Source organism: Microchirus variegatus (assembly GCF_963457635.1).
Source record: "Microchirus variegatus genome assembly, chromosome: 8".
Taxonomy (NCBI): Eukaryota; Metazoa; Chordata; class Actinopteri; order Pleuronectiformes; family Soleidae; genus Microchirus; species Microchirus variegatus.
This window is the reverse complement of record NC_139809.1, coordinates 11,913,316-11,931,804: the sequence shown is the minus strand read 5'-3', so window position 1 is coordinate 11,931,804 and position 18,489 is coordinate 11,913,316. Positions and strand designations below refer to the sequence as shown.

At 43.5% G+C, this 18,489-nt stretch overlaps 1 protein-coding gene across 1 annotated transcript in view; it reads left to right on the top strand.

Annotated features, from left to right (window-relative positions):
• lrp5 (low density lipoprotein receptor-related protein 5) overlaps positions 1 to 14,715 on the top strand; it is a gene marked incomplete at its 5' end in the record, with an annotated part of 46,975 nt that extends 32,260 nt beyond the window's left edge. The window contains 18 exons of the mRNA XM_083893810.1: positions 3,469 to 3,685; positions 3,782 to 3,935; positions 4,353 to 4,488; positions 4,614 to 4,858; positions 5,673 to 5,857; positions 6,255 to 6,403; positions 6,534 to 6,711; positions 7,348 to 7,544; positions 8,213 to 8,421; positions 8,516 to 8,706; positions 9,083 to 9,292; positions 9,380 to 9,505; positions 9,621 to 9,857; positions 10,637 to 10,747; positions 10,842 to 11,081; positions 11,185 to 11,327; positions 11,404 to 11,501; positions 12,414 to 14,715. Of these exons, the coding sequence (XP_083749936.1) occupies positions 3,469 to 3,685; positions 3,782 to 3,935; positions 4,353 to 4,488; positions 4,614 to 4,858; positions 5,673 to 5,857; positions 6,255 to 6,403; positions 6,534 to 6,711; positions 7,348 to 7,544; positions 8,213 to 8,421; positions 8,516 to 8,706; positions 9,083 to 9,292; positions 9,380 to 9,505; positions 9,621 to 9,857; positions 10,637 to 10,747; positions 10,842 to 11,081; positions 11,185 to 11,327; positions 11,404 to 11,501; positions 12,414 to 12,738 (3,351 nt within the window). The 3' untranslated portion in view covers positions 12,739 to 14,715. The remainder of the gene's footprint in view (positions 1 to 3,468; positions 3,686 to 3,781; positions 3,936 to 4,352; positions 4,489 to 4,613; positions 4,859 to 5,672; positions 5,858 to 6,254; positions 6,404 to 6,533; positions 6,712 to 7,347; positions 7,545 to 8,212; positions 8,422 to 8,515; positions 8,707 to 9,082; positions 9,293 to 9,379; positions 9,506 to 9,620; positions 9,858 to 10,636; positions 10,748 to 10,841; positions 11,082 to 11,184; positions 11,328 to 11,403; positions 11,502 to 12,413) is intronic.
• Between the last annotated feature and the right edge of the window lie 3,774 nt (positions 14,716 to 18,489).

The window sequence follows — 18,489 nt, the reverse complement described above, 5'->3', positions numbered from 1 at the left end:
CTCATTCAGTTGTTAAAAGTTATTTGTCTAAAACATTAGGGAATGTGTTAAATGGTTAAAAGGAGCAAAGTGCATGATGTAAGACATGTAGCGAGACAGGGCCACATTCTTCACCACACTGGCGCCCGCAGCCTTACAGGCTACACAGTGCGGTTAGACTTTATCACAGTGTCACAGTCTGGTAATCGCAATTAATTAGCGATGTTATCGGAACAGTCGTACGAGATATAAAGAAAAGCTCCGGTTATCGACACCATCGTCAGACATACTGACACTTTCTTAAAGGGCTACGAATCTTAGCGAGTCACACCCAGGTCACCACGGCTCATTTGGAATTCCGTGAGAGTCACACAGAGGTGAACGTGAAAAATTAAGCTTTTTTATGACACACAATTTAATATTAGTAAATAACATGCAGATTTTAGCCAGTGGTAAATGTACATCTGTCATCCCTTGGTAGGTTGGTGATCTTAATCATGAATCAGTGATACAGTTAATAGACCACATCTAATCTGCTATAGGCTCGCTGTACGCTGCCTTGAGCTAATTCAAAGCGTTTGACCTTAATGGCACTGTTGGCTTTGCACATACAGTGCAGGAGTTTCTCAAAGTGTCCAAAAGAATTCCTCCCATTTGTCAAATCTCTGGCATGGCACTGGTGAAGGACTTCAGCAGTGCGTGACAGACACACACACACACAAACACACACCCTGCAGGCTGCAGATGACTGTAGTGTGTAGAAAATAAAAGCGTGTGTCTATTTCAGTCGACGCCAGTCCAGTAATAGCACAGGCGGTGAGGAGGAGGGCTGGACATAAGTTCTAATTGCAGCCTTGTCAATTGCAGCTCTCGCTTTCTGCTTGTAGAAGCACGCACGCACACACACACCACTCACTATCGCACACAAAACCAACCACCCGCATATAGACACACACACACACACACACACACAGCGGGGTTTGCTGGCAGGGATGCCTGTATCAGTTTTCAACAGCCTAGTAATAGATGCCTTGTGACTGACACACACACACACACACACACACACACACACACACACACACACACACACACACACACACACACACACACACACACACACACACACACACACACACACACACACACACACAAAACAACAGTACGATTTTATAATCCGTGTAGCGTAATGCCGTCTCTCCTGTCACTGATCTCACCGATCATTTTTAACACAGTAAATATTTTTCCTCCTTTCATTTCAGTCCACAGTCTAAACTGTGATTAGCTGATGATAGAATTTATTTTAAAAGAGAGAAGAAAGAAAAAAAAAAAGAGTAACATTAGCGATCTGAGAAGACGGATCATGTGGAATTCTTGAACACCACGACTACTTGTAGCTGTTGAGCACATGTTTGACCAAAAAACAATAGCAATCGTGACAGCTAACACCAGAAAGCTATCATGCCTTTTCGAGCCGCTCACCAATGAAAACAGACGTTGAAACATGTTGTATGCATTAACATGTGGGTCCAGGAGTTGAAAGGCTTGCTCAGAGTCACTCTTTGGAGCTCTTTTGCAGCTCCGAGAGCTCTCCATGCCAGACTAATATCAATCCTGGTGTTATCGCTTTTCCTTGTCTGAAGCCATCGTAGCCAAAGTATTCATTTTCTTTGGAAGCAAATCCACTCCAGCGTTCGGTCACCTTCAACTGTTAAAACTACTTTCTGCCATCTTGATTTCACTACCTTGCACGCCTCATTTTTGCCTGTTTGCTCTTAATCATGACATCCACATCATACACAGGACATTCTTAATTCAGAGCTTTCATAAGCCATAACGTGTTGTGATTACATCTTCAAATGGGTTCACACGCGGTAAGCAGCCCTATTTAAACATGTAATATTTATACGTTAACGTTTTCCATTGTCCTTGTGAACTTTTAACTGGTCATCGCAGTGTCAGGTGGAATTCCCCCTTTCCAATCACCTTTGCCGTCCTGCTCTGTACATGATCATTATTTTTGGACGCACGGCTTCCCGTGGATGTCCCTGTTTGTCACCTTTTGCCTCGTCAGACAGAGCAGCTTTTCTTCCTCCATCCTGCTTCCTCCAGGGCTCATCTCTTCCCCTTCCGCCCACTTTTTCTGCCTCTTTTCCCACAACTACTGTGTCACATTTGTCGCACCGCTACCTTCTGAATGGAAACAGACCCTTCCCCTGAGGGGGGTTACAGAGTCAGAGTCAGCTATAGGAGCAGCTGCTCACAGATTTTTGCTCAAGGACACATCAGTAAAGTTGTCACCGCATTCTTTGGCACGCAAAAGAACATGTTTTACCTCTCTGGGTATGTTTTGTAGTCTCTGAAAAAACATACACCGTCGTTCAAAAGTTTGGGGTCACTTAGAAATGTCCTTATTTTTTAAAGGAAAAGCACTTTTTTCAGTGAATATAACATTAAATGAGTCAGAAATACACTCTATACATTGTTAATGTGGTTGTTAATGGAATATGTACATAGGTGTATAGAGGCCCATTTCCAGCAACCATCTCTCCAGTGTTCTAATGGTACATTGTGTTTGCTAATGGCGTTAGAAGGCTATTGGATGATTAGAAAACCCTTGAAAACCCTCATGCAATGATGTTAGCACAGCTGAAAACAGTTTTGCTTGTTCTTTGACGAAAGGGCAAAATGATCATTTTGAATAAAAGTCATTATTTCTTATCTTGTCAATGTCACTTTACAACTCTTTTGATGAATAAAAGTGTGACTTTTAATGGAAAACACTAAAAAATTGTATAGGTGTGACCCCAAACTTTTGAACGATAGTGTAAGTGGTAGGTATTCTTCCACCGCTGGCAGTTGTTTTTACCATGAAGAATGTAATGGCCTTTGCACATCGACACCATCGTGAACAAACGGCATGAAATTGCACATCGTTTCGTGCTGCATGTGAATTTCGACACACCCTCTTCATTCACATGAAGCGCGGTGCAACTGAGTGAATCAATTTTAAACACCAGAAATGTAACTGTGTCATCTAAAGAAACCGGTAACGTCAGCATCTAGCAATGATGAGCTGGTGCTCATTTGAAGAATTGCCTGGTGACGGCCAACACTGAAGAAAAGAGGAGAGTAGTCTACCACTTCATCGCTTTAAGACAAACATAAGGAGGTTCTTGTGTCTGTTTGTCAGACACAAGATTTAAGGGAGGTGCTGTTTATTGAAAACAGTCCCAGCTGTGCATATTTGCTTATTTTATTTTATTTTATTTTTTCCATTCTGATTGCTTGATGTGTTCCCGTCAGAAGCAAAGCTTTAAAAAAAAAAAAAAAAACACGCACAAAAACGAAGTTGCACAACTAAATCCTGTCACCGCGAAGGATCCCATTGACTGGATACAGGTTCAAAAGATATTATTAACATGTGCAAAGACCCCTAGGGCTGTAAGAATGAGATTGTAATGTGCTCTCGCCTGTGTGCTCCTGTCTCAGGTGATCAATGTGGATGGCAGTAAAAGACATACTCTGCTGGAGGACAAGCTGCCTCACATCTTTGGCTTCACTCTGCTGGGCGATTACATCTACTGGACCGACTGGCAGCGACGCAGCATTGAGAGGGTCCACAAAGGCACAGCGGTGCGAGAGATCATCATTGATCAGCTGCCAGACTTAATGGGGCTGAAGGCCACTAAAGTGACCGAGACGCACGGTAAGGAGGGCAGCTTTTCGGGTGATTTATGAACCACAGTAGAAAGAATATCTGAGCAAATAAGATAAATAATGACCCTTCTCTCTCTGTGTCCAGGTACAAACGGCTGTGCGGCAGATAATGGTGGATGCAGCCACTTGTGTTTCTGGCGTCGAAAGTCTGTCAGCTGTGCCTGTCCCATGGGCATGGAGCTGCTCTCTGATCTGCAGACCTGTGTGGTACCTGAAGCCTTCCTGCTCTTCACCAACAGGTACCTGTTTACCCATAAAGCCCACAGCCATACAAAATATAAGGAAAGACAGTCAGTAACAAACACTTTGAGTACATTTGTTGACTGCTTTTTGAACTTCCCTAATCAGGCTACTACATCTTGAGTCTTAAGATATCCCACATTCTTATAAAACTCTTAAAAAGATAACCAGTTTAATGGATGTCACATTACCAGAATGTTAGTATTCTGTACCAATATCATTTGGATTTATGTAATCTTGCAAGCTTTTCTAGAAACCAAATTGAATTGATTGAAATCATACTTAGCTCATTATGAATGGAATGGATATTGTTTTGTTTTTTAGTTTTTCAGTCTCGATACGATTTCATGTCCTGTTCCATTTTGTGAATGTGAACAGGAAACGAAAGATAAAATACTGTTTTGTACTATTTTCAGGGACAACATCAGAAGCATATCTTTGGGTACGAACAGCAACGACGTGGCCATTCCTCTGACGGGAGTCAAAGAGGCCTCGGCTCTCGACTTCGATGTCTCTGAGAGAAGAATATACTGGACGGACATACAGGCCAAGGTGAGTCCGCTTAAATTAGAATAGTGTCATATAAAATGAAACAACAACATATGTGAAAGAAGAAGTCATACATTGCTGGCATTCGAATGTTAATCTGTCCTCTCTTGGCGCTCTCTTACCTTCAGACAATCAGCAGAGCGTATATGAACGGCAGCTCGGTAGAACACGTCATAGAGTTCGGCCTGGATTACCCAGAGGGCATGGCAGTTGACTGGATGGGTAGAAACATATACTGGGCCGACACGGGCACGAACCGCATCGAGGTGGCCAGGCTGGACGGCCAGTATCGACAGGTCCTGGTCTGCAAGGACCTCGAGAACCCGCGCTCACTGGACAACCCTCGGTCACTGGCACTGGACCCAGCTAATGGGTAAGACTGCATTTATTCAGAAGCGAATCATTTTGCATTTTGTTCTGTCAGTTAGTCCACATTTTATAATTTCGTGTATTGCCCCAAGGGCAAACCTATTTGCTGACTACTGATGTACAACATCGAAACTGTTCAGCTATGACGAGTTTTGGGAACAGTCGTGTGGAAGTGATTCACTGTCAGACACCTGTAATGTGCTGGAGATTTACACCTTTCAAGCCCCGTAGTTAGTGTCAGTGACTTCATGTAGCGTGTCTCTTCACTCTATCTGAGGCAATGAGAGCGTGGTGATGTCAGTGTGTTGGAATGTTGATACAACCGCCTCCTTTTCCTCATAACCTCCAGCTGAGAGAGAGAGATGATGCTATTAAAACCTTTTTTTTTTCTTCTTTTTTTTTAACAAGGCCGACTACATCGCTGCTCATTCACAGCCAAAACACCCCGGAGACACTCAGATCCGTCTCTCTCGCTCTTTCCCTGTGTATGCGTGTGTGTGTTTGTGTTTGTGTGAACATTAAATACCTGTGCCTGTGTGCCAAATTCTCACTCACACACTCACTTGTTGATGTCTTCATAATGTTGTAGTCCAGAGCTGTCAACACACTCGCCTGCAGGCGTCTGATGTCATTTTATGATCACATAGTCATGCTCACACATTATTGAACAGAACTGACAAAGTGGAAACAGGTTCCCAGAGATGATACACTGAAAAATACATCGTACGAGAAAACAAGATTTCACCAACAACGCCGTAGCGCTTTGGCTCGGGGACGCGATGTCGCGTGTGCTGAAACTGCTGTTTTTGTCTCCGCAGCTACATGTACTGGACAGAGTGGGGAGGCCGGCCTCGTATAGCCAGAGCTTATATGGACGGCAGCACCATCACGACCCTGGTGGATAAGGTGGGACGGGCCAATGGGCTGACCATTGACTATGTAGATCATCGACTGTACTGGACGGACTTGGACACGTGCATGATCGAAAGCACCAACATGCAAGGTTTGGACACATCAGACTATTGACCTCCGCAGATGCCATTTTTACATTATACAGTTTGAGCACTACTTTGCTTTTCGTCAAAGAACCAGCAAAACTGTTTTCAGCTGTGCTAACATCATTGCACAAGTGTTTTCTAATCATCCAATAGCATTATAACGCAATTAGCAAACACAATGTACCATTAGAACACTGAAAATTGGCCTATATTCACCTGTGTACATTCTATTAAAAAACATACGTTTGCAGCAAGAATAGTCGTTTCCTTAAAAAATAAGGACATTTCTACGTTTGAACGGTCTTGTATGGGTCACGAGAAGTCACACTGTCAAGGCTGCCTGCACATGTGTAGACATTTTTTGTGGGTAGAGTTCTATAAAGGTTGTCTTGTCTCCTGCAGGCCTTCAGAGGGAGATCATAGTGGACGACCTCCCTCACCCCTTCGGTCTGACACAGTACCGAGATTTTATCTACTGGACTGACTTCAATCTGCGCAGCATTGAGCGGGCAGATAAACGCAGTGGACAAAACCGCACTGTTGTGCTGAAGGTATGGAACCTGTTCAACCGACTCAGTGAAGTCTGAAGTAGAGGAAATCATTTGCTTTTTACGTAGTCTGACATTATATTGATAGATAGAACGATTCTTCTCTGTTAATGTTGCATTGCTGCGTCCTCAGGGCCAGCTGGAGCTGATGCTGGACATCCTGGTGTTCCACTCCTCCCGCCAGGACGGCACCAACGAATGCTCCCATAATAACGGCAACTGTGCCCATCTCTGCCTGGCCACGCCCGCTGGTGCCCAGTGCCGCTGTGCCTCCCATTACACCCTGAACCCCGATGGACGAAACTGTAGCTGTAAGTGGAGAGGAGTGCAAGTATGGCTGGGAGTGGAAAACATCTGGTCTGAATGCCAGTATTGACTTACACCGTGTAGTTGTGGTGTCATAAAACTTACTCACCACTATTCTTATTCTTTAATTCTTTCCTGTATCTTTAACAGTATTGCTTTATCAATTTTGGATTTGTTAACAGTTAAAATGTTCACATTAAAATTGTACCTAAAGAGAGTGACTCTGCCCTCTCAGCCCTCTTGGCTGTCTCTATGCACATGATGTGTATCTGGAAATGAATACTGTAGTGAAACAAAGTTAGACTGTTCGCTTCTAAAATATTCTATAAAATCCATAGAATAGTAGCCTGGTTTGTATTGGAAACAAAAAAACTCTATTACTTTCTTGGTGACTTTAAAGATGTGTGTATTTTTTGTCTGGAGGCCAGAGTACCTCTGTTGCTTTGGAAAATGAGTCATGTTTCCAAAAAGTTAAGAATGTAGTACTCGTGTGCGCTAAGGTTTAGCATTATGTCCCTGTACATTTGTCTTATTTGTTATTTCACAATATGCATTTCAAGCCTTTCTATAGCCAGAGAGAACGCTGTGTTCACCCCATGTGCTCACTCCTCTCCATTCCCTCTCTCTCTCTCCCTCTGCAGCTCCCTCCAGTTTCCTACTCTTCAGTCAAAAGGCCAGTATCAGCAGGATGGTTTTGGGAGAGCAGAGTCCTGATATCATTCTGCCCATCCACGTCCTCAGAAACGTCCGAGCCGTCAGCTACGACCCGTTAGACCGGCTCGTCTACTGGCTGGACGGACGACAGAACATTCGACGGGCCAGAGACGATGGAGCCATGGTAAAACATAATCTTATACTTTGTTTTTAGGCAGCCCTCTCACACTGACAAGACACACACACTAGCGCCTCCCTGTGGTTAGTAGTGTGAACTGCCATCTCCCTGGACAATCAGTCATCTATGTTCTCCAACAATACCTCCACCCAGAACACTGAAGTGTGTTGAGTCCTGGGATAAGTAAATATTCATATTTCTGTTCAAAGTTTGTAGAAATAAACGCCCTCTCTTTATATGAACTGAACCAACAGCAACTTTATTTAAGAGTGTTATCTGTGTTTCTTGTTGTTGGTTTTCTTGTCAAAACCTATGGTGGACACATTTTATTGACGTGTGGGATTATGTCATCTGCATCATTTTCGTGTCCACCATACACCCATACACTGCCCTTACACTGTCTAAGGCTGGTGGACTGTGTAGCTGCTCTAATACAAAAAATGAAAAGCCTAACACTGTAGGAACCTCATGGCTCAATGAGTTTTTAGAAGAGCAGAGTATAAAAAGACACATTCAAATAGGAAAATCCCATTCCATGCTCTGCTACCACTGACTCAGCTCACTATCAGACTCAATCCCTCCAACCTTATCCCCCCAGTTTTTACAGGAAATTGAGAAAACCCTTCCTGTGGATGAAGTTTGAGAACCTAACATAGGCTATGTTTGTCTCTCAGTCCACGATAGTGAGCAGCACTGGTCAGGCAGTGGACAACCAGCTTCAGCTGCACGACCTGAGCCTGGACCCCTACAGCCGCCACATATACTGGACCTGTGAGACAACAAACACTATAAATGTCCAGAGGATGGACGGACACACTGTGGGTGTGGTCCTGAAGGACGACACTGACAAGCCCCGGGCTCTCGTGGTCAGCGCTGAGAAAGGGTGAGCTAATTTTTTTTAAATTTAGATTCCTAGAAATGTTGCATTTGCTGTGTCCTACACAATATGAATATTACGTTTTTGTCCCACTCTGCAGGTACATGTATTTCACCACAGTGCAGGAGCGCTCGGCTAAAATCGAAGGTGCCAGTTTGGACGGGACAGAGAGAGAATCTCTGTTCACCACCGGACTGATCAGACCTGTCGCGCTGGCTCTGGACAATAAACTGGGGAAACTGTTCTGGGTCGACGCTGACCTCAAACGCATAGAGAGCAGTGATCTGACAGGTGAGTTACACAAAATTGAAATGAACCAACAAATTAGATACTAATAATTGGATAATTGTTTTTTTTAATTACTTTCTGTAATTTCTGTATTTAAATATATGGTTTATTTGCTCTGCTCCAACAGTAATTTAGTAAGTATTTAGATGCAGTACACAATTGGGTTTAGAAGGCATTTCTGCAACACCCTGAGAAAGAGGTGACAAGAATAACAGTAAAGTGTTTAAAATCACAATAACATGCTGTGTTACACAGTACTAGACATGATAAAAGGTCATGTATACTGAGACTAATTGAGGAAGACCTGAATAGCGATAACAAAGGAACTCCACATTCTTATGAAAAGTGTAACACAACATCGTTCCATCCCCCCCCACAGGAGCCAATCGCATTGTCCTCCAGGATTCCAACATTTTACAGCCAATGGGCCTGACGGTTCTGGGAGATCATCTGTACTGGATTGACCGGCAGCAGCAGATGATAGAGAGGGTGGACAAGCTGACAGGAGACGGACGCACGCGCATACAGGGACGGATATCGTACCTGACCTCTATTCACGCCGTAGAAGAGATGGACCCACAGGAGTTTGGTATGGACCACTGTTACTCTCCTATAATGTCCTGAGTAACTGACTGCAGCAGCTCACATTGTAGTAATGTCTGTTTCTTCTCCCCAGCATCACATCCCTGTTCCCGAGACAACGGCGGCTGTTCTCATATCTGCATCGCAAAGGGCGACGGTACACCTCGCTGCTCCTGTCCGATGCACCTGGTGTTACTGCAGGACCTGCTGCGCTGTGGAGGTAAACAACTTACTTACACACTGAGGATTGCGGTGCTGTCCAAACAAAATTGCACTCACTGTCCTTTTCCCTACCTCGCTGTAAACAACTGTCCCCGTCTTGTGTCTCTCCCCAGAGCCTCCCACCTGCTCCACAGAGCAGTTCACCTGCTCCACTGGCGAGATCGACTGCATTCCCATGGCATGGCGCTGCGACCGCTTCTCCGAATGCGAAGACGGCAGCGACGAGGAGAACTGCCCCGTCTGCTCGGCGTTCCAGTTCCAGTGCGACAAAGGAGGCTGCATCGACGCTCAGAGGCGCTGCAACGGCGAGCCAGACTGTGCTGACAACTCTGACGAGCAGGACTGTGAAAGTAGGTTTACGCCTGGAAGAGTGTGGCTGTTAGCACCGCATGCCCAACGCAGAAGATTATATAATAACAGTTCTAAAAAGAAATAGTAATGATGTTAACCCTTTAAGGTACAACTCAACCATTTGGTCAACCACAGTTTAAGTCACTATATCTCATTGTTATCCTGAGTAAATAAAATTAAATAATAAAAAATGCAAATAAATATTTTTTCCTTTGCTTTTTTTCTTGGTGCGTACCTTAAAGGGTTAATAATATAAACATCTGTGCAGACTGACATTTAGGTAAAAACAATAATAATACAGCAATGAAAGCACAACATTTCATTTAAAATTTGGTCAGATGTTAAAAGCCCATTAAAAGCAGACTTTTAAATGATTAAATTCTTCTTTTTAATTATTAGATTATTAACTGTGACTGTAATCTGTGACCACGCATTTAGAAATGAAAAATGAGAGTTGTGAAAAGCACAGAAAAATACACTTTATAGTTCAGTACGCTCAATAAATGCATACAAGGGTATTATGCAGTGCAATGTAGTCTCCATGGGTTGATAGTAGTGAATATCCTTTATTAGGACTTGGTAACAGCAGTCATTTTTTAGCATTTACTGCAATAAATACTGTGCATCGGGATAATTGTGACATGAAATCACCCTATGCCTAATTACAAGAGCATTATTATCATCAATCTATGAAATAAAAATATCGGCGAAAGTAGCAAAGTAGTAGTGTTTTTAGTGTGTTGTATTTGATGTTTGTGTGTTTTTCCCTCCACTCCAGGCATCTGCCCTCCTAACCAGTTCCGCTGTGGCGACAACCAGTGCATCACCAAGAAACAACAGTGTGACAACTACTCTGACTGTCCAGACGGATCGGATGAGCTCGCCTGTGGTAAACACACTGAAATATATAATAAAATACAGTATATTGTAGACTTATGTGTATTACTTTGTCTCTTGATTTTACATTTTTTTCCCTTGTGCAGAATATGTGTCCCCTCCCTCCAGTGGCATCCCCAACACAGGGACCAACACCATCGTTCCAGTCATTGCCATCATTCTGCTGGTCTTCCTGATCGGTGGAGCTTATTTCATTTGCCAGCGCGTGGTGTGTCGACGCTACAAGGGCCCCAGCGGGACGTTCCCTCACGAGTACATAAGCGGTACACCCCATGTGCCGCTGAACTTCATTGCCCCCAGTAGCTCGCAGCACGGCACCTTCCAAGGTAAGATCAGAAACACACACGGGAGTGGTTCTAATTCTGTAACTGAATTTCCCATCATTCATTGTGTGCTCCATTGATGTAATGTGTGAATTGCTGCGTGCAGGGATTTCCTGTGGGAAGTCCATTATGAGCTCAGTCAGCCTGATGGGCAGCAGCAGCAGCGGAGCTCCACTCTACGACAGGAACCATGTGACGGGAGCTTCATCCAGCAGCTCGTCATCTACTAAGGGAGCCTTCTACCCTCAGGTACACACATGCGCACACACACACACACACAGACATCTCAACAGTCAACTAACACACACGGCTCTTTTGTTTGCAGATCCTGAACCCTCCTCCGTCCCCGGCCACTGACCACTCTCTCTACAACACGGAGATCTTCTACTCCTCCAACAGTCCATCCACCACCAGATCATACAGGTACTCACAACTGCAGACATAATAATAATAATAATGCATTATATTTGGAGGCGCCTTTCATGACACCCAATGTCACCTTGAGTCCATAGCCACCTGACCAGTAAACAAGCAGCTGTATACTGGCCCTAGTATAATTCAATATGGGGATTTTGGTAGTTCTTTACCTTTTATTCTCCCCCACTCGCTTGTTACAAAATCATGTTGTTCAAGTGGAATTTAAGACCTCAAAGACCTGATTATATCAGACTACATTTTGCCTAATGTGTGAAAAATATTTGCTACAAAAAGGCAGGGGCCCTGAATGTCACGCTGCTGAATTACCAGGTTTTTTTAGACCAGCAAAAGTCACTTTTGGCCGCTTCTTTTTGTATTTAGTATTTATTAACATTTAAAAGAAGTCACACACTATCGCTTTAAAAACACCACAACTGTTAAAGGTGCCATATGTAAGAATGTGGCCCAAAACGGTTACTATATTCAAATTCAAAATACAGAGGTCTTTTAGGTTTCGTTTTCTGATGTAACTGGCAACCCGTGGTTGCTCTGCAGCTGAGACTCTACTGACTGCAATGATTGGTAGACGGCGGTAGGTGGCGCCACATGCCAAAACATGATTTCAAAACATAAACATGATTTGCAGTCAAAATATTTTTTTTAATGCAAATATTTTGTCTGTACTGTTGTTGTTGGTGAGGTCAGTTTGTTATATGAACATTATTCCTGAGTCTCTGTGACATATTAGGAGGATTTTATGGCCAGTTGCTTTAGATTTATTTCATAATGCACCTTTAAATTAAATAGTTTCCACAATCAAACAAAGAGTAAAACAGAAGGTAAATCGTTTGTTTGGTGAAGACTATTTTCAGCAGCAGACAGAAACTTAACTAACTCTGTGCCCTCCTCCTCCATCAGACCCTACCACCCAGTCCGTGGCGCAGCCCCGCCCACTACGCCCTGCAGCACCGACGTCTGCGACAGCGACTACACGCCCCACCACCTGCCTGCTGGTCTGGCGTCGTCAGCCGGCCGCTGGAAGGCTGTGAGCCACGGCAGCCACGGCAAACAGAACAAGTACTACATGGACCTTAACTCTGACTCGGACCCTTACCCTCCACCCCCAACTCCCCGCTCCCAGTACCTGTCGGCTGAGGAGAGCTGTCCCCCGTCCCCGTCCACGGAGCGCTCCTACTTCCACCTGTGTCCCCCTCCTCCCTCACCTTGCACCGACTCCTCGTGACCCTGCAACAGCCCGTGAGAGCCCTGTGAGAAAGGACAGGACAAAGCACGCTTGCCTCCCCACAGAACTGGCCTTGTCATGGCCACAATACCAGGGAAAGAACTTGTGCCAACCACACACATGCTGCTTTATATCAACTGCTTTGTGCCTTCTTCAAGGTTCCTATTTCCCACTTTGGCCGTGCCATCATTCCAGTCACCCTGAAGCTCTCAGGGTGACCATCATCTGATCAGCTTGTGTGTCCTGCTCTAACGAACAGTGTGGCAGGGAGCGGGATCCAGTCCCATCCTTTCATTCTTTCTTATTTCATTTCTGTTGGACACAAAACGGAAGAAGAGTTCCTTTTGGTGGGTCACAAAATGTGAGTCTAACTCCTGACCGCCTGTGCGCTCACCAGTGCCACAAGTGACTATTTAGACTGATGCCAAGGAAATGGACAACCTGTCAACCCACTCACTCACCCCCCCCACCCCCCTCCACCTCCATCACCGTTTCCTGCCATTTGTCTTCTCCTTCATCGCAGCGTCCTTGTTGGTCGAGCAGCAGCAGGACTGTATATAGTGTTTAAAAATAATATGAACAAAAAAAAAATTAATCAGAGAGGAATTATTTTGCTATTTTATTCATGCTGGCTGATCGACCACACCACAGAAAAAAAAAATGGATGGATGGATGTGTGATGAATGAATGAGTGTGTGATGTGAGACTAGAATTCTGAATGAATGAATGAATGAGTGATCACTTTAACAGTAACGTGGGCATTGTACTAGGACACCGTGGCGGAGAGAATTCACCCATCGATTATGTTCCAACCCTCAACTTTATGGTCACATGTTTTTGGGGGAAGTGACCAAACAAGAATGATATCACAGTTTGAAGCGGCTGGACTGAGCGCCCTCCATGTCCTCGGCCTCATCACCACTGCTTCAACAACTGACGGTGGACGGTCTGGAGGCAGCATTTAGAACTGACCTGAGCCGCGTCCATCATGACCGACCACGTGGCGTTAGTCATTAGCTTTGTCCAAGAGCTTGGTTTGGTTGGTGCACCACTTAAATATGATTTCAGGGTTCGCACCTAGTGTCTCAGATGTGGTTTAGGGTAAGGACGTCAGGAATCTGGGAAGAGCTCAGAGTTTGCTGCTCCTTTGCGTCGAAAGGAGCCATCTGAGGTATCTGGTCAGGGTCAGGTCTTCTCATCAGTTCCCTTTTTTGGAGGACCTTGATGGAGATCCAGAACATGATGGAGGCATTATATGTTTCTCACCTGGAAATACCCAGGAAACCCCTGAGAAGAGATCCTTAGCGTGCTGCCTGCATGACCCCAGTCCCTGACAAGCAGAAGGAACTGAATGAATAAATGATGGATGAACGAGTGTATGGATGGATGGAGCAGGGCCAAGATCAAAGTGTGAAATCTCTTATGAACATTACTTTTTAAAATTGTGTCCCTCATCATTTCATACTGGACACTGGACACAGTTTTGCCATCGGTCCCATCCGTCTTTGTGCCAGTGAAATGACCACATGACAACAACAACAACAGCGTACCAAAATGTCGACGTGTGAAGCTATTGTACATAATGTGTAATGAAGTCAGTCGGTCGGTGACGAGCTGTGACACGTGGATGCTTTGCATTGTGAATCTGAACCTCTTCCATTCTCCTTTTTTTTGTCTTCTTTACTCTCATCATACCGTTTACCAAAAGTATGTTTGCTGCTATCGTGTACATACTATGTTAGTTACTATGATGTATAATTACACAGAAAAGCCCAAAATTACCACTCTCATACTGTCGTTAGATCATTAAGCTATTTTTACTGTTAATAACAAATTATTCTTATAGCAAATTTGCTTATTTGTATTTGTGCGTAGCTGATTGTGTATGTTTCTGTGTCAGTCACCGTGTTTGGTTTGAAGGAGTCTCTTTTTTTTTGTTTTGTTTTTTTCTTCTTCTTCTTTTTTTTGTGTTTAGAAATAGAAAAGTGGAAAGTTGACAGGAGTTCCAGCTGAGACATTTAACTGAGCGGTTCCAGATAAGGTTCCGGTGAGCTGCAGATCCATCGTCCCTTCATCTCTGCGACTTTTCAGTAACTCCACAGGATGAATCGCACAAAGGCAAAGAAGGTTAGACCGCTGGTTAGGTGAGAGTCTCGCACCTTCACGATAAAGTTAGCATTTCAAATTAGAATCAATGTGAACAACCGCACCCACTTCCTGGGTCGTCACTGTTCCCAGAGGTTCTTAGGGAACGAGCACTAAACAAACACAACATTTAAAAACACTTATCACCCGCCCTGTGTGCCTTCCTTTGTACCGCACGAACACTAGGAGTCTTTTACCGTCTACTCTTGAGAAGAAACGTCTTCTTAAAACGCACTTATGTAGTTCTACGCTGGAAGATTCTACCACAATACAACACATACACACTGTTCAGATCATAGTGCTTTCTGCTTGAAATCGGAAATGGCATCACAGACACGAAATAGTCAGAAGGTCCCAGAAAAGCCTAGTTACTACTAGGACCAGTGAACCCAGGGCATTAAGAGTTCAAAACAGTTGATGAGGAGAATTTCAGAGAGTGTAACTGGGAAATTATGACCTCAGATTACAGCTGGAAGGCACTATAATCCACGACTGACTACGTATTGATCCTGACTCTTTATCTTACTCAATCTCACCTCTTTTAACCCTAGAACACTATCACTCAAATTCAAAATACATCACTAACGCCGGTTGATTTTTTACCCGAGAATAATAAATACACCCAATAAAAAGTACTTTTCATCAAAATATATAAAAACATGACAATACATGACAAATTTGAGTAGTGTTCTTTTATTTTAAACTGGGTCATGTCTAAGAAAATGAAAGAAAAGCATCATGAGGGGACCATATAAAAATGCTCCAAAATTACTGGAAAATTAGGAATTTGGGAACAAAAAAAATTAAGATTAAAACTTGGTTTTCATGAAAATAACATAAATTTTGCTCAGGTGAAAACCACCTGGCAATGGTGTTCTAGGGTTAAGAAAATCAATATCACCAGCCTGCTGTTCAAAGGTGGAGTGTACAGAACAGCCTCTAGAGGGCGTTATGAGGCTTTACTTGTAGTCTTTTTCTTCTTTTTCGTTCGTGCAGCATGTGTTGCCACCTCTGAGGCCTGTGCACACTGAAGCTCCTCAGTAGTTTTCTTCATGTCCGATCGTGACGGAGTCCAGCACTTATATATCAAATGTCAGCAAATGTCAACAGAGGCCCGAGCAGCAAACGCGGGGGAAGTCATTTTATGCACTTGAAAACAGAAATGTTTTCCGTCTCCCACCCCCAGGAAGAGAGTCCGAATTTTAGAACACACAGAAAACACCAGGCTTGCTTTAAACTGTTTTCTTAATAGCACAATTCTTGCAGACGCTGAACACAGTGGGCACAGTTTTTTAATCTAATAATGTCCAGCCATGAGTCATGAGCACTTCCGGAGGTGGGAAATCTTTGGAACGTGTGGTGCACTTTTGTCTCTGATAAATTTGACAGCTGACTCTGCAGGTGGATTTTTTGTTCTTTTTTTCTTTTCCAGATAACAGAAGTGAAGTAGTGTCTGTCTGTGTGTGTGTCAGTGGGAGCTGCACCGCTCTTTTTTATTTTTATTATTATTATTAAGACTTAAACCACTGTGTCAGTGAAACTCCGACAAACCTTCTGTATTTGTTGTCTCAGCTAAAATGCTTTGTGTAATTTACACTTGTGATAATTTTTGTATCAAAAGCATTTTTATATAATAAAGGTTCTATTTTAAGGAATGTTGTGTCTCTATTCGGGGGTCATTCCTAATTCTACGTCCATATTCTAACCACTCAGCAAAGATGACTCCTAAAGTTTCTCCTTTCACCTCACTCATGTTTCAGAGAACCCGGGATTAATTCCTTAACGTAAAGTTCACCGCTTCACGAGTGTGTTGGAGAAAGTTGACGTGTGGTTTGAATGTAATTTGTTTATATTCAGAAGTTACACACTACAGCTTTAATTATCTAACATTAAAAATATGAACAATCCTCACTGTAGATAGATACTGTTATATGTTTCTATGAGCTCAGGAGACAGTAATGCAGAATTAAGAACAAAAAAAGTCGAGATTTATTATATATACACTCACATTAGAAAAACTTTGGGCTCGTCCGGGATTTGAACCCGGGACCTCTCGCACCCAAAGCGAGAATCATACCCCTAGACCAACGAGCCGCTTGTGTTGAGGATGAACTGTAGTGTTTTTAAATGTTGACGTGGCAGTCTTGATAGTGTCTATGTGGTGTGGTGTTGCCATCTGTCGGTGGTTCTGTGTAACCGCACTGTAGCTCGAAGGATAAATCTCAACACAGTGACTTCCATCATGGAGATGTTTCAGGAGGAAATACTCAGACTGGGAATTAATTAAAACAAACTGTCAACCGCTTTATTAGGTACACATGAGCTCCTGCATACCTTGATTGTAATGAGTTAATGGTTATTTGAGTTACTGTGGCCCCAAACACCAAGAACCACCTTAGTGTCACTTAAATCACATTTCTTCCCCCTTCTGATGCTTGATTTGAAATTCACCAGACCAATTTTTTTTTTTTTTGACCAATGCTACACGCCTAGACCCATAGCCTGCTTAGATACATTACGTTTGAACAGGTATACCTAATAAAGTGGTATATATAGTATATTATTTGTTCTGGGGGAAGAAAAAAAAACATATGAATCGAAAGACAGTCCATCACAGATCAAACATTTAATTTGCTATTTATGCCTGTGATTTTCTAAACCTCAAACTATTATAACCCTCGGACCACACAATGGTTTCAGGTCAAAGGTCATGTGTAATCGAACCATGAACAGAAGCCATACTAATCTCAGATACAGTCCCAGTTTCAGCTTCTCTCCACTGCACCTGCTTCCTCCACAGCTTCACATCAGACCCATGTAAAAGCCCTCTGGTGGAATAAACCCTGCCTGATGCTTCTTCCCTCCCTGTTGAGCGATGTGAAGCCTGATATCTGGCCTTTTTTTTGACTCCTCCCAGACTTTCCCAGGCATTTGAACACTTGCTTCCATCTTGCTCTTCCCTCACCTGCAGGCGTCTGGCAGCATTCTGTGTGAGCGAGAGGGAATTTCCAACTCTGTCTTCCTGGTGTCCAGCAGCACTTGTATTACTGTGGCTCTCCAATGATCCTCAGCCCCCAAGGTCACAGTTTGGTTTGTGTGAAGCGTCCACAGACACTGACACTGATGGCTTTTCTGTGGCTCTTCTGTTCTGAAAGCTAAAGACCATTTATGTCTGATACAATAACCAAACCTCTTCCTGCTATTGTCAACCATGTCACAGGATCTGGATATCACCTGTACATGCAAGTGGTGTGATGTTGTGTGCCATTACCTGGATATACAACACATTTTTATTGTTAAGTTCTGCTGAACAATGCACAACATCCTGTTGTCAGCCACATGTTAGTCCCTGCCTGGAGCTGAGCTGTTTGTTGAGAAGAAAGCGAGATGTTTCCTCTGCGCATCACACTCTTACACCTGTCTCCAACTGAATATGATAAATTACATGTGGGTTTGTCAAAGTAAAATATGTGAGAACGCCTGCTACTATTAATCCGTTTTATATTTTCTGCTGTGCAAGTTAGACAGACGGCCTTTTCCAACTGGAAACGTAAGTACACATTTTCTACAAATCAGTGGAAATTTGACATTGATACATCCTGTACA